General features: G+C 36.9%; 1 protein-coding gene and 1 long non-coding RNA gene across 2 annotated transcripts; one reads left to right on the top strand and one right to left on the bottom strand.

Annotated features, from left to right (window-relative positions):
- Positions 1-5: 5 nt before the first annotated feature.
- LOC147906936 (uncharacterized) lies at positions 6-3,018 on the bottom strand. Its single transcript, XR_015547891.1, has 2 exons — positions 2,459-3,018; positions 6-2,350 (listed from the first exon to the last, which is right to left on the bottom strand). It is a non-coding gene; the product is annotated as an uncharacterized LOC147906936 (long non-coding RNA).
- Positions 3,019-6,709: 3,691 nt separating this feature from the next.
- LOC105145301 (uncharacterized) lies at positions 6,710-15,695 on the top strand. The gene is made up of 6 exons (XM_087414962.1): positions 6,710-6,809; positions 8,235-8,869; positions 9,604-10,687; positions 12,682-12,836; positions 13,035-14,174; positions 15,343-15,695. The coding sequence occupies exons 1-6, from the start codon at positions 6,807-6,809 to the stop codon at positions 15,443-15,445; spliced, it is 3,120 nt and encodes a 1,039-aa protein (XP_087271088.1). The 5' UTR covers positions 6,710-6,806; the 3' UTR covers positions 15,446-15,695.
- The last annotated feature ends 1,519 nt before the right edge of the window (positions 15,696-17,214 follow it).

The raw sequence follows: 17,214 nt of genomic DNA, 5'->3' as shown, positions 1-17,214 counted from the left end.
CTCAATTGGAGTTGAAACGTTTGTTTTATTTTATTGTATTTTAATTGTTTTGTATTAGGTTTGCTTATCTAAATTATAATTCTTTTATACGTTATTGGCTCTTTGCCCTTTTTTTTATACTACCTTTTGTTTATTAGTACAGAGCCTTTTTTATTACTTTTAATGATAAAAAGTAAGTTAAACCGAGATTAAAGTTAATCTATATTAGTAGATTAAGTAGAAATGAACAAATGAATCAATCTCCATATACATATAAAGATCGAATCCGAAATCTGCTATGAATCTACCGTTTAAATCCATGTTACATTACGCATTGGAGATTGAGAATTAGAGTACAGCCAATAAGAACAAAACAGATTAAAATTAAAATTATCTAGCTCAAATCAAATTCTAATCTCTAATTCAAATAATGTGACACGAGCTTTACATAGCTATACACGCATCATTCTAAATTTTTAGAATAAATCTCTTTTTAATTTTTTTAATGGACTTTCGATCATCAGAAATTGCAGTACTACTACTTCGTAGTGATGTGTAGCTTCTAAAAGGTCTTGATCTTTTCAATGAGTCCTATTTATTTTGTTTGCTAAAAGTTTGTTTGTTACAGCAATTTTGTACGAGAAGGTAATATAAACCGCACTTTCAATCTTCAATCCGGAGGACTGAGCTTGCTATTTTTTTCTATGCTTTTTGATCCTTGAAGTGAACTTGTCAATCTTTCAAAAGGCATTTTGGATATTTAAATATAGAATATAAAGTAATCTATAAACAAGAAGGATAGATTTCGAGCTATTTTATTAAAAATTCATTTATTGTTGACGAGACGATTAAATCACATCGAATTGTATTATTCGATTAAATGAAATCACATTTTCGCAAAGGAGAGACTTCGATTTGCAATGCCCGTAAATAGATATCGCTATTTAAGGATATCCCGGCACTTGAATTAGAATAGTGGAACGATGAATTTATCTGCGTTATGCCGATGGCATAACTAGGTGAGCCCGCATCTCAACGTCTCCGACGATGCATTCATCACTCAATAGCATCTCCCTCCTTTCTCCCTTTCAATACATGCATGTAATTATACACACAAATACACTGAGAAAAAAATCAAAATATTCGCAAGTAAATATTAATCTGAAGTTTTCTTCAATATTTATCTATCAATATCGATTTAAAAAATTTGATGACGAAGTATACATTTCTATGAAATATGTATGTCATTAATTATAAAAAGATAAAATAGATCTATAGTTTTGCAAAAATTTTTATTTGCTAGGAATAAAATTTTATTTCACCGTATTTTAAGTAAAAATTTATTTCAGTGAAATAAACATCTCGCAAATTATTTTTTTATTTTTTTTCTCAGTGTGTCTATTCAATGAATAACAAAGAAGAACGATAGATTTCTAAAAGAAAAGCAGTATTTCTTATTTAAAGAAATATGTATTAAAGTTAAATCAATTTTTTGCAGTTGTGTATTAAAAAAAAAAAGATTTTTAGGACCAAAACTTCGCTCTCTCGATTGCCATTTTTTTCTAAACATGTAAACAAGATACAAATGAAGTAGCGTTACGAACTTTTGTTCCGCGACCGAACGTAACGTATATATTCTTGCGAGGGAAACTTTCATCCCTCGGGATTTTGTAATTTCTCATAATTTCACGCTTTCGATATTCTTTCCCGCAGAAGTGGATTATCTCGCATGCCTCAACACGGCGAGAATGGCGAGATACCTCTCATCCAATTATAGACGTGAACGCGCGGCTGTTTACCGCACGCTCGCGCGTTCACGCCGCCATCGGATTTACCCCGTGACCGCGTTTCGTGGGGATTAGATATTCTTAATTAGCGCGGCAGCGTACATCGCGCGGACGATGAACCGTTTGTAATAAGCGGAGATAATGAGCGCACGGCGCGCCTCAGATCGATAACCGCTCGAAAGAAGAAAGGGAACGGCGACCGCCGTTAATGCTGATAACGCGATAAGAAAGTTATCACCGATCTCTTTGTATACACTCTCCAGAAGATAATAGCGGGCAGGACAGAAAGATGGAAAGAGGAAAAAAGGGACGGAAAAAAGGAGAAAGAGAAAGAGAGAGAGAGAGAGAGAGAGAGAGAGAGAGAGAGAGAGAGAGAGATGGAAAAGGGTGTGCACCCCGTTCGATAGCCATCGTCGAGGAGGCTGTGCGATGCACGCGCCGGTGGCTGCACATATGTATATATTAGGAGCAGCGAAACGTTGTCGAGCGACGACGACGACGTCCTCGACACGCTTCGCTTCGGCGATACGAGTACGATCCTCTCCGTGACTCGAATCTGAGAAGCTCGAGAATATCGGAGAGACCTGGAAGTTGATTGCATATTTTGAGAGACAAGATAGAAATTATAAAAGTAAGCAAATTTACTAGGTGCTTACCAATAAAATTGTAAATATTTTAATTAATTTACTCACAATTGTACTTTTCATCTCGTTTCACGATACACAATCGATTTCCTGGAGAGTCGAGGGAAGAGAGTGAATGCGGCATCCTGTAACATAGTAGGCCTGTTCTTTTTAGCTGAACTTTTGCAGTTCATCTTTCTTCCTCTTCTTTCCTCCTGGAGAGAAAAAAATTGACTATAGGATGCTCCATCTAACTCGATCTCTCTCATCCAAAGTTATCTGCCTTCTCCATAGGCCTATTCTTTTTAATTGAACTTTTGCAGCGGTTCATATTTCTTCCTTTTTTCTTTAGGAGGAAAAAAGAAGAAAGATGAACTGCAAAAGTTCAGCCAAAAAGAACAGGCCTTATATTGTATCCTCGCGGAGAAATGTATGAGAAAGAAATTAATTGATCTCTCCAGCAATTAAGAGAACGTTTCATCTTTGTTTAACATTGACAAACATCAAGGATGTAATGATTCACTGTAGAAATCTTATAACGGAGTCTGACCACGAACGATTTTGTTAAAATCTTGAGAGAGGAAGATGTATATATTATTTACTTCTTCTCTGTGTACATATATACTATACCTCACTTTAACTTACATCTGTCTCATTCTATAACTGTAATTAAGATTGTAGAGTGAGATAACATAAGCTAGAGTGAGATAGTATATATATATATATTTTATAATATATTGGGTCATCTAAAAAGTATCCGCGGTTTTTTGTCACTAAATGTGTGTTGATGGTCATATCTAGTGACAAAGTACCGCGGATACTTTTTAGATGACCCAATATATATATATTGACATATATGTGACTTTTATATATATATAAAAGTCATTTTGACTTTCTCTAAATTGACTTGATGTATTTCTTAGGTTTTGTATATATATATATATATATATATATATATATATATATATATACAACCCAAGAAATACATCAAGTCAATTCAGAGAAAGTCAAAATGACTTTTTTTTCAAAATGATATTTATAAGTTAAGAATATGAATATTTATTATATTATACATCAAGAATTAGAATAGTTATTTTGATTTTTTCTTTTTGTATGTTTCTTTGGGAAGAAAAAGTATATATACTTTTCTCTCAATCGTAGAATTTTAACAAAGTCGCTTGTGCTCAGACTATTGTAGAGTCTTTAATTCATTGTATTACACTGTCATCTGTGTCTCTTGCTGGAAAGCACTCTGTATTATAAGAAAATCAAGATTGTAATTTTTGCGTTACTTAATATATAATATTAAATAATATATATAATTTATTAGGTGTTGGAATTAATTCGTAGCGTTTTACAAGTGATGGGAAGTACTTTCATTAATGTATTTTTTAATGCTCATGTGAAATAAATAACATTCTTTCATTAAAAACGCTACGAATTAATTCCAACACCTAATATATACATTATTACCTATATTATTTAATATTATATATTATTGTACATAATTTTTTCTCAAAGCGAAAGGAAATCGATACTTTTCTGTTTCTAGAAAACATTTCGAAACAGAACAGAAGACATAATGTTGAAATGACTTCAAAATTAATGATTACTGAAAGTCACTTTTCAATCATTTACGGTTTATTTTAATGTCATTTTAACTTGTTCTATTCAGGTCTCTTCAATCTGTTTTCCATTTTATAAATTCCATTTTATAAAGAATTTCTTTTAACTTAATACAGAAAGTTTAATACAACGAATTACTTTTCCGTCAATCAATATGATACGTACAGCATTGACCCAAAGAAAACAAAAAATCATTATAACATCAAAATGATGTGAAAATGATTCCAAAATAATTATTAAAAGTCGTTTTTCGATCAATTAGGATTCAGAATTCATTTTAACATTATCATAATTTGTCGCTCTACTTGGAAATGTTCCTTGGAAGCAAATATGGATGATCCATCCTCTTAGAATAATTTCAACAATCACGATATCTGTCTTTTCAAACGAAATGATTTCAGGGATGATACCAGAAGATACCCAAGAGATACCCGAGTTAAGTGGAACGCCCTATATACCGACGTCAAGAGTCTCGACAGTTGACGACCTCGCGGACAGCAGGTTGAAAAGAGGGATGCAACGGTGAAATCCTCTTACTCATCTATATATAAATAAATGCAAATTTTAATATAACATATCTCTGCAACGAATACATTAATTTATATCATGTCGTTTATACAATGCATCAATGATATCAATGCATACAGTAAAATTAATATGATTCTTATTTTTTGATAAAATGATTAAAGTAATAATTTACATAATTTTTACTTTTTGATAAATTGGTTTTAATTAATAGAATATAAATAATCATTGCTATAAAAATATTATACTTATTCGAAAAAATTCATTATTCCAGTTAGATATGTTTATAGCTTTTCTCTTTCACATAATTGTTGCAGTTCCATAATATACTTGGCATTTCATGCCTTTTGAATTATATGTGTGCATTGTGTAATAAAAGAACATACATACATTATTCATATGTACATAAATGTACAAATATATGTGTATATGATATACAAGTCCATCATGGGACATGAAATGTCGTATCATTAGTTTAGATATAACACATTTATTTTTAACAAAATTGGCACAGAACTGATTACTAAGTTTAAAAACAGCTTTGGCCAAAAATATTAGACATTTGTTTCATTTATCTGGATTCTCTTATACTTATATTGATTATCAAAATCATACATAAATTTAAAGAATACTTCAAACAAGAGGTAATTTACATCAAATATAAATCCATTTTTTAAATTGTTAAAAATAATTGACCAAAAATATTAGACGCCTACATTTGTTTTATTTATCTCGATTCTTTTACCTGTTACTTATTAATTACCGACAATATATATAAATTTATAGAATTTTTCAAACAAGAGGTAATTTACATCAAATCAATTTTTAAACAAAAATTTTTAATAATGTTTAATAAGGTGCCTAATTAATATTATAACTTTTCGTGCGTTCCTGTGTATATGTTATATATAATTTATATTATTTATACATATATATATATATATATATTCTATTATAAACCCGGGAAAAAATGTTTTGTATATAATTATATAAAAAATTGAGTAAACATAGTTTATATATAATTATATATAATTATATATAAAATATGTCCATTTATATAACATTTTTTCCCGGACATATACATGCAGTATCATCGACTGAAAACAAAGTGCTTTCCATTTCCACTCGAAAATCGGTTAACCATCCCTAGCAATCGAGAAGCGTTCTGATAAGGGACATTATGTAAATTCAGCTCGCTTATATCTGTCATCATGGATTCGATCCAAAAGGGAATAGCATATTTTCCTTGAAATACGGTCGATGATGCTTAACCGAACCTGGAGGGCGGTTACTAGGGCGAAAAAATTCCGATAAGTGAAATCCGAGGAAACGCCACAGCGAGATTACAGTCTGCGGGCAGCGAATGTCGCTGTCGTAACTCAAATAAGTTTACCCACAAATCTACATTTCCGAAACCTCGAGAGGTTTCCGTTTTATCTTTTTTCAGGAGAAGAGGAGAGCAGCTCGCTACTCCTATTAACATTTACGATCGTACGATCCCAATTGATAGATCCATAGAGACCCTCGTGGAGATCCTGCAACTTCTTCTTTTTCTTCTTCTTCTTCTCTCCTCCCATTACAACTCTCAGTGACTTTTGGGTGTATGGACAGAAAGACAGAGACAACGAGAGAGAGAGAGAGAGAGAGAGAGAGAGAGAGAGAGAATGAGGATGGGCCGATGAGTGAGAGAGCGAGAAGCCGATCGATGCATTGAGGCGCCTAGTGGCCAGGCAGGCAAGGCACCAGCTCTCATTCCGCCAGCATGGAGAGCTCAGCCCCCGTTCTGTTCACCCCTGCCTCGGTGTACATGGCCTGCAGCGGCGGCGCGCGATGTAACTGGCTTCCCTCTAGGGATGGTATATGGGTAGCGTGCAGTTGCGCATCGACCTCCGGGGTGTGCACAGCGAGTAGTGGGTGGCGGCGCTCCTCGTGAGTGCGGCAACGACAACGGCGGCGGCGGCGGCAACGGCGGCGGTGGCGGCGGCGGTGGTGGCGCGTAGGCGGGGTTCCCTCCGTCGTCACACTCTCTTCTCCGGGAGGCTGTACCGTGGTCGTCGTCGTTCACAATCGAGCCCACGAGGATGCCGTTGTCGGTGCCGACGATCACTGCCGATCGCGATTCATAACTTTAGTCCTCTTCTCTTCTCTGTTACTCCCGTTCATCTCGTCGTCTCGAGCCAGTCATGCTGCCTTCATCCGAAGCCAACATCCGAATTGCAACGTCGGAATTGTCACTGTGATATGCTCGTTTCGCTGGCGAATTATTATGGTAAAAATTGATCGAGTGCGTCCAATTTGGCCCCTGTCGTTGATCCGATTGTATCTCGGTATTCCTCAATATAATTTGTAGATATTATGATGAACGTAACGTTGAGTGGAATTGAATTAGCGTGATCGTGTGCGTGGATGTTTAGGACGTTCGTCGAAACAGGTGTTTACGACGCGGCGTCCCGATACACTTCTTACGTCTAGCCGATCGATTTAAATCTCCGACTTGCTTCAGACGCGGGCTGACGCTAATGTGATTAGCCCGTGGTCCGCGGAGTAGAACACTCGTAGAACACTCCTGTACATATTGTCGCGGTACATTATTAAGAATTGTTCCAGAGAAACTTACTTAAATTAGACTTAAATTAGTTCTCCAAATTTCGTGTGATTTTATCATTTTTATAAATATTACATAAATAAATAAAATAAGAAAAGACGTAAAATCCACTCGATATTGCAAACGCAAAAATTAAATGAGTAGATAGGTAAAAAAAAACGAGTAAAGGAAAGATTTTAATTTAAACTAGTACATTATCTCACATTTATTCACAATTCATTAAAAACACACAGGTTTTTATAGCATCGAATATTAGTTAATTGTGAATAAATGTGAGATAATATACTAGTTTAAATTAAAATTTTTCCTTTGCTCGGTTTTTTAATCTATCTACTCATTTAATTTTTGTGTTTACATAAATAAATTGTAAATACTCGGGAAAAAATGTTTCATATATAATTATATAAAAAATTGACATATTTTATATACGATTATGTATAATTATATATAAAATATGTCCATATATATAACATTTTTTTCCCGGGTAATTGTTTAATGTTATTAAATACTAAAATAATACGCGGAAAAAACAGTTTTGCTAATTTAAAAATTTAGCTAGATGAACATAATTTTGCTGGGCCAAAATAATTAGGTAGAACGCTTAAACATTAACAATATAAACAGTTTTAACATTCGAGCAACCATGAGTTTAAATGCTCGACATAATTATTTTAATAGCCCAAATAAAATTATTTTCAGATCTGTATTTAATTATATTTTAGATACTTTCTTAGTAAAATCATTTTTTCTATATATACATATATAAATAAATTATAAATAATTAAATATTAAATATTAAATACACACGGAAAGAACAATTTTACTAAAGTATCTGCAAATTTAGCTAAGTATAGAGCTGCAAAATAAACAGTCTGGCAACCAGTTTAATCATCCTATATAATTATTTTAATAATCCAAATAAAAAGATCTGTTTAGATCTGTATCTAGTTAAATTTGTAGATATATACTAATTAAATTGTTAAATATTTTAGCAAAATCGTTATTTCCAAATATATTAAATATAAAACTACAAATATAAAACTATAAATAGATAAAACCCCTTCACAGACATATGTTTCTCGTTGACAGGAGATAGCTGATGCCGGAGGAGGATCCGACAACAACAACAATAACAGACGGCAGTATTTCCGATCAGCACGTCGTATCGTCTCGTTGTTGCTGCTGCTGCTGATCGCTGACGCGTCGAACGGCGGCGGCGTCGGGGGTGGTACAGGCGGCGGGGGTGGTGGCAGCGGCAGCAGCGGTGGTGGCGGTGGTGGTGTCAGCATCATCGGCAGCGGCATTGGTGGTGGCACTTGTGGGTTGGCCGAGTTGACGTGCCGAGACGGCCGCTGTGTGCCGATCGACGCTTACTGCAACGGCGAGGATGACTGTGGTGATGGCAGCGATGAGCCGACGATGTGCACACCGTGCAACCGCACGTATCACGGCCGCGAGGGCCACACGTACAAGCTGGACCTGCCCAGGCCAGCCGAGGAACGTCTGCCGTTTCTCTGTCATCTGACGTTCACCGCGGCTGGTCAGGGCTACGGCGAACTGGTCCAACTGCTGTGGGACGCGTTCAGCGTTGGTCGCGTAGACGCGAATGCTGACAACTACTTCACCAGCTGTCCCGAGGGTTCACTCCAGCTCGCTGAACTCGGTAGACACTTCACTGGCGGCTCGTGGTGCGGCGTCAGCGAGGGTCGTGCGTCTTATTATAGGTATTCTCTTTCTCTCTCTTTCTCTCTCTCTCTCTCTCGAGTTCACTCTTTAGCGTACATCATACATAACTACGAGTCTTCAGTTTTCACCTCTGATTAAAAGAAGATGTACTGCAGATACTGCAGATCACTCGGTTTCAATCCTGCAAATTTAAAGAGCTTTTTATTATCAATGATAATTATAAATATTCTAAACCTTTCATTAATATTTATACTATGAATATTCTTCAAAATATATACGGAATATTTTGAATGTTTAGAATACAAATTAAACATATATATGTTTCAAATATAAATGAATTATTAAAAATATTGTGATACGACACGTGTCGCGTCAATCACAATATTGTGTCATTTTTATAATATGTCTTTTATTTATAAAGATATTAAAAAGATTAAAAGATTGTCTTTTAGACAAGTCTTGAAGACATCTAAAAGATATCTATTAGACATATGTCTAATAGGTATCTTTCAAGACAGAGCATATATCTTTAAGATGTCTATAGACGTCTTTCAGAAGTTCTACAAAGATATCTTTAATAAAATTTTCTTAGATATCTTCTAGAAATGTCTTGAAGATATCTTTAAAGAGATATCTTTTAGATGTCTACACAAGATATGACCTTAATGTTTTCTGGAATATTATACATTTCATATATATATTTCCACCCGGTCGAGTTTTAATGATTAATAATTATCATTAATGATTTATTGTTTGATTAATGTTTGATTAGTGAAACCAGTACAGTCACTGCCTCTATACGACTGTTCCACGCACCGTCCGCGGTGCCTTTCGAGTTTCGTCTCCGTTATCGCTTCGTCGCGCGTAATGAAGCAGTCGCCCGACTGGGCAAACCGGAACTGCCAATCGAGCGGGGTTCCCCAGTGCCGGGCACCTACTGTTCCCGTAACTTCTACGAATGTCACCTGAAACAATGCCGGCTGCAGAGCCCGAACTATCCTGGCGAGTATCCGCGCAACGCGAGTTGCCTGATCACCGTGCGCCAGAAGGAGGTTCCCACCTGCAAGCATGCCATGATATCCGTCAAGAGCACATCTACCGGTCCAGTTGGTCTCAGCGCCACTGTCAACACCAGCCTCAGTGTCTGGCAGGATTGTTCCCCGGACCGGGACCGTCTGATCTTCCGTGACGGCCCGCGGACGGAAGACCCGATCCTCTTGGTGTATTGCGGAGGTCCACTGCCGCAGGTGACCGCACGTGGACCCGCCATGCAGGTGGAGTTCCGCAGCTCGCCGGTCGCGATACCGCTGGGCGCGTCATCCCTGCGACTCGAGCTCGAGCTACGTGTGATCTACGTCGACTCGGACGGTCTGGATTACGCCAAGGGTCCGCAAGGCTGCCACTTTTTCGTCAACGGTACCGGCGTCGGTAGTAAGCGCAGCGGTACGATACGCGCACCTCTTCACGCGTTACCTCCCGGCTCCAACTGCACGTGGAACATCAAGGGTGCGATCGGTGACCGTGTATGGATATACTTCTCGTCCTATTCCCAGCGTGATCTCACTGGTAACGGCGAGAACAACAACGCGACCGCCGGACAGTTGACCCCAGACATCTCCGCGGCGTCAGTGTGCGCGGTTAAACTCGTCTTCTGGGACGGCGCGCCGAGAACGGGTCAGCCGATGGCCACACTGTGCGATGACACGCCCAAATTGTGTGCCCATGCGGCTCTTCGGAATGTCACCAGGAGCACCAGGCCGTGTACCGAGGAGGAGAGCTACCTGACGACCGCGCCGAGCCTGACGCTGAGCATGGAAACTGTTCTGGGTACCGCTCTTCATCCGATTAACTTCCACGTGAGTATACTCTATTTATAGGATGCTGTATCTTTAATAAAAAAAATCATGTCACACAATTGCATGATGAAATCATGTCAATTACGTAATGAATTGTTTCAAAAATCAGTACATGATTTTAAAATTAAATTCAAAATTATTATTTTAAAAAGTCACATGATGATATGTTTCTTCTTTTCTTCTATTTCTATCATTCAAATCTTTAAAATTCAATAACTATAAAATCACATGATAGATGGAATTATTTATAATATCATGTGATTTTTCAAATTACATCATTTAAAAAAAAATCACTTAATGATCTGGAAATCCGTTACGTGATTTATATGTTTTAATTACATGATTTCATCATTGTGACATGATTTTTTTTCAGTATCAGGGATCTATCTGAACTTCTTGAAGTCTCTCCAAGCAGAAGTTATTATATGATATCAAAATGATAATCTCAAGTTATTATATGATATCAAAATGATATTAAAATGACTCGAAATCATTAAAAATCATTTTTCAATCATTTTAATGTCAATTTCACATTATCGTGACTTGTTCTGCTTGGATTCCCATTGGCCACATTTACACCGAGACCTATACACGCCCTGTATCTAGCCTAACTAACTGTTTCTATCGTAAACAATTAATTTTCTCGCTGAGATAATGACACACAACAACTAAAGGCGTAAGCACCGTTTACGCCTTTAGTTGTTGTATGCCATTATTTTAGTGAAAAAATTAACCGTTTTAGTAAGTCTTAAAAAATTAGGTCGGATAATGCGCGTTTACAACAAGTGGCCTATTTTAGATCAGGTCACTAAAAAGACATGACCTAAAGCCAGGTCAGGTCACCAAGTGTTTATAGCAATGGGCCTAAATAATTGAAGGTTGAATTAGGGTATAGATCGGGACCTAAGTGCATGATGCAAACGTAACCGTTGTCTTTGGTTTAATTAGATGCTTGATTAAATAGTTCGATTCAATCTATTGCTTTTTCTCTGTAAGAGCCATTTTCTTGTGAAAATTTTTCTCAGTTTTTCATGTATTTTCTCGGAATTTTTATATAAACAGAATTTTTCAAAATTTCTGAATAATTTATAACGTTCGTTTTAGAAAATTTCTTACAATTATTGGGTCGGTAAAATAGAAAAATAATGTCGGTTTTCCATATTATAAAATGGTGGTTTCGTTTTCCAATATTGTACAATATTTGCGATTATACCATTTGACAGAGCAAAGTTTCAACTAAGAATCTATATTTTTTTATTGCGATGTAATGATTTTTAACGAAGTTATGAACAATCATAAAGTCAGAATGCTCCTTTTACTTAATTCGCGAGTAACTTAGGAACAAAAACTCGTAGGAACATAATTAAAAAAGATTTTGTAGGGAAAAAACTTCAAACTCTCACGTTAGATAGTAAAAAATTTTCTCAATTTTTGGGCACGTGACAGACCTATAAAGTAAGAAGAAAATTTTCCATTTTTTTCAGCTGGTAGTTTTCTATATGTAAAAATTATCAAATTCACATAAACTCAAAAAATATAACTAACTATTAAAAAGTAGAGATTTCAGGCTTTAAAATATTTTTTTTTAATTTAAATTTTGATCATTTTTTAATGAAATTATACAGCTGCTCTTAATAATAATACAGAAAATCAATATTATTTTTCTACCAGATTTGTTAAAAGTAACATGACATTAATATTAGATATAATTTCGCATTCAACAATATAAGTGTAATAACATATGATATTACATAACAGTTGAATCAAGTACGAAATTGTAACACCGATATAACTTAATATTTTATTGGTATCGATTGAAGTGATGTAGACTTCTCAGTGTGTTTCAGAAGTATTTCATTTCGTGTAAATAATTCTGAGAAAAATTTCGATCGGGTTGGAAGTTTAAATAAAACTCTGTTTACCAAAATGTATCAATAAGAGTGAACTCAATACACTGAATTCATATAGTTTGCTGATTCTCTTTCTCCTTCCAGGCGCGATACGAGTTCGTCTCCACCGTTCAAACCGGCGAGCCCTGGGGCGATGGTGTTTGCAGTCGAATATGGCGCAAGGTGCACGTCGGCGAAATAATGTCACCGCGCGACGTACGTCTATTCGGCCGGGGTGGTGCCAGCAAATTGGATTGCAGGTAAAGACGGGATCGAATTTCTCACAAGTAGCAATCAACTGACAGTCGCTAGAAAAACAAAGAGTTTCTAAGCAAACATGAATCCAAGATTCTAGTGCCATAGTAGCTTTCTCCCTCGTCTATGCAATCTGAATTGATTTCACTGGGAATCATGAATATGTATTCTGACTCTGATTACCATGTCTCTCGTCTATGCAGGTATCGTGTGGAAGCTGGAAGCGGAGAGCGAGTCCGTTTGACGCTGCATAACGTCAGTCTGGGCGAGTCTACCATGTGCACGAGCGATTCGGACCCACACACTGGTAAACCGCGCTGCGTTCAGGAAGTGGGATCCAGGGAAGCGCGTCTGGTCATTTACGAGTCGCCGTGGCGAGATGTGAAGCTACCCCGAACGTGTCTATGCGACAATACGTCACACTTGCCGCTTACATACATTACCTCCGGTCGTGCGCTAGAGATAACTTTTTTGGTGGACCAACAAGCGCCCCACGAGGACTTTGAGACACTCTTTTTCTACGCCAGCTTCGAGCTCATCCGCGTGCCGGAGTGTCCGCGGAAGCAGCGTATCCGTGGCGAGGGTGGCGAACTGAGATTCGTCAATCCCCCGCTGTCGAGACCGGACATCTATTGCGAAGGTCTCCCGTGGCTGGTGGAGGCGCACGAGAACCGGTCACTCTTCGTCCTGACCTGGGGTTGGTTTCTGCCGTTGGAACCACCACCGTTCACCGGTCCCGAGACGTTTGGCGGCGTCAGCGGTACCGGCAGCGGCGTCAGCGGCGATCAGATCAAGTGTCCGACCACCAATCGCATCCTTCTCTATTCTGGCTGGCCACCGAAGTTGCTGAAGGTGGTGTGTCCGGCGGAACCGGGCGCCCGCGAGTTCACCGTGCACGTGTTCTCGCAGGAATGGTTGGGCCCGACAGAGGAAGGTAAGTGGCCAGGTCCACCGAGGCCACCCGCATTATTGCTGGACTTTGTGGCGCGGGAATCCGGCCAGGCAGCCGCCTCTTGGCTGGAGATCTCCAAGAGTCGCGCGGCGCTACGCCGGCAGCTGCGTCTCCCGGAAAGAATCCCTGGCGGAGTGATCGAGAACGAGACGAACGGCATGCCGTCGTACATCGGCGACTGCCCGCACAAGTGCCCCGAGCTGGGTGCGTGCATTGCCGCTAGTCTCTGGTGCGACGGCCACGCGCACTGCCCGTCCGGTCACGACGAGGCCAACTGCGGGAACGGCGCACGGTTGCTCGGACTGCTCCCGCCCACTATATGGCTCGTCGTCGCTGGCGTCGCTGGAATTGTCACTGCCTTCGCGTGCCTATTCACTATTCTTATTAGCAGGTAACTCGAAGTCTGAAAAGTAAGAAAAAATCCCTTAGATCCCATTAGTCATTATACTGAACAATAAAGCCATTACATAGTAGCTGCAGAATAAAGTTGAAGCAAATAAGTCTTCATTACTTAGATGTAAAGATTATTACTCTTCTCCATTGTACTCTTCGTTGATTGAGATTAAAAAGCTGAGCTCATCTTTAGCTGCTAGACTTGTTAAACTTCTAAGTAGCTGTAGAGGAAATTTAAAGCAAGTGAATCTTCATTACTTAGCGATGTAAAGATTATTACTGCTCTCTATTGTATTCTTCATTGATTGAGACTAAAAGACTAGGTTCATCTTTGGCTGCTGGAGTTATTAAGTTCCAATCTTTGCGTTTTTCCAGATTTTTTAATTCTAGAAACTAACAAAATTATTACATAACTTATTTATTGAGTATCCCACTTAATACTTTTTATATATTTCGCAGCGTAAGGACGAATAAAAAATATGTTTCGGATAAAGTTATATGGTTTAAAGAAGGAAAAATAATGATAAAATTAATTTTTGAAAAATTAATTTTTTAATGTCATATAGGAAAATAATTGCCTTTTTTAAAAAATGGCTGTTTAATTTCATTAAACGTCCATGCCTTTTTTAAAAAATCGCCATTAAATAGAATTATGATTATATTATATTTTTTACATAATATGATTTCTCTCATTTTTCTGCATATAAAAGTATTAAAGTAGAAATATAAAAAAATCAATAGTTTACGAGATATTTTACACTTTATTTTGCATAGCACATTTTGACATGAAATATAAAATATTTCTATTCACACATTTAAATACACTGTAAATATTCTTTTTAGCTAAAGTTCTTATACGGTTTACCTTTTCTTTTTCTTCCAATGTGGAGGAAAAAGGAAGAAAGATAAAAGAGATTCAGCTAAAAAGAACAGGTCTTATATCTTAATAATTTTATTACAGAATAAATGTTGTAAAGAAAGCATAATTATTTTTCAAAAAAGATATGTAATATTTGTTAGATGCGAATTTTATATAACGTTGAAAATATATAGAAGCAGTCAGATTTTAATCTAGCGTGAATATAATTACAGAAATATAACGTATTTTTATACACCAACCAAATATAGAACACTCTTTCTTTCATCTTACGTTTTGTTTCTTCTAGATCCAAAGCTCGTACAAAGAGACTTCACTATAAGGGTCCGAAAAAGAGCAAGAAGCCGCGACGTGCACCGACTGAGGAGACGCTTCTGGGAGCGGCGTCCTGACAACAGCCGCCCGGTTTCGTGGAGTACATTCACGTGGACCGGGAAACGACTGTCTAGCGATGCTAATTCTGTGCTTCACCGTCCAATGACTACTCTACTCAACTCATCCTCCCCCATAGTGCCATAATCATGCAGCGGGTGACCAGGTTCCTCGGAACTCCACCACATACTTCTTCCTTCCCTCATTCGTTTTTTCTCCTCCAAGGACACGACCTCGCGTTCGTCCTCATGTCAGCCTGCATAGACTCGAGTCGAGTCGAAAAAGGATCTATTCATCGAATGTCTTCTGTTTGCGAGATACTTAGTGATATACTTATTTGTGATAGTCCTCTATGACCCAATTCCACCAATATAATTTAATTTTAATCTCTCTTTTCAACTCTTCATCTTTTTTTCTAAGAATTACATCCACTTCTACCAATATAGTTTAATTAGAGTAACTGTAATCTTGGTTTAACTAAATTCTTCATCTTTTTCTAGTTCTAAGAATAAAAAAAGAATGAAGAGTAAGTTGAATGAAGATTAAAGTTAATCTACATTGGTAGAAAAGGGCATTAGAAAAAGATGAAGAGTGTTGAACCAAGATTAAAGTTACTCTACATTGGCAGAAACGGGCATGTATGTATTTAATTACAATTACGCGCTGTGTTACCTCTATGTACACAACACACACACACACACACACAAACACACACGTGCGTGTACGAATCTCTCAACTTATGTCCAGTTCTACCAAAAATCTGTAGATTAACTTTAATCTCGGTTTAACTTACTTTTTATCTTTTTCTAGTTCTAAGAATTAGAAAAAGATAAAGACTAAATTCCCAGCAAAACATCACATTAATGGTAACATAACTGTTATATAATTTCTCACTCAACAATATATAATATATATAACTTTTACATATTACATAACTGTTATATATTATATTAACAGTTATATTGTTGAGAAATTATAATTAACAATTATGTTAATTATAATTTTCTATTATATTATTCTATTGTATTGCGCTTATTGAAATCAAATCAAGGTTTATGTAATAAACTGAATAAATATAAAATAATCGCACTAATAATTGCGTTAACTCCCACAGTTATTATTATTTTTTATCAGTTCAAATTTGTGGAGTCCTTGCTTTCATTAAATTTAATAATTATGTTATTAACAGTTTTGTTTGCTGAGTTAAACCGAGATTAAAGTTAATCTACATTGATAGAGATGGGCCTTAGATGTAGTTTTAAGCATGTTTCGATGAACAGAAAGTAAATCCCGTAAAGCTACGCGGCATTCGGGCAAAATCTACCTTTCAAACGCTATTATTACCTGACGATACACTAACTCGGGCGTTCTCACGTATAGTGATATAATTATTTTAGAAACTAGAAGATAGAGAGAGAGAGAGAGAGAAAGAGAGAGAGGACGAATCGCGTATCTCTCGTGGATTATTCTAACAAAAAATAGAGAGATATATATATATATATATATATAATTATAGATTAGAGCCGAGAACAAAAGTTTACGAATAAGATCATATATTTCAGAATTATATGGATAACGAGATTAATTGAACGATGTTGAAGTATAAAGTGTGTAGCTACTAATGAAGATAAGGCAGGGCAGGGTTTGTAGAATAGTATAAAATGAACACTCCGCCGCGTAAGAATTTAACCCGCGGCGGAACTTGAACAAATTATACTGCCTTTTTCGCACGTGGGATTGTTCTGATGTCGATGGAAATTAAGATCTTTACGTCTCTCGATTTTTTCAA

Source organism: Acromyrmex echinatior, chromosome 17, assembly GCF_024713525.1.
Source record: "Acromyrmex echinatior isolate Ae372 chromosome 17, ASM2471352v2, whole genome shotgun sequence".
Lineage (NCBI taxonomy): Eukaryota > Metazoa > Arthropoda > Insecta > Hymenoptera > Formicidae > Acromyrmex > Acromyrmex echinatior.
This window is presented reverse-complemented; position numbering and strand designations above follow the sequence as displayed.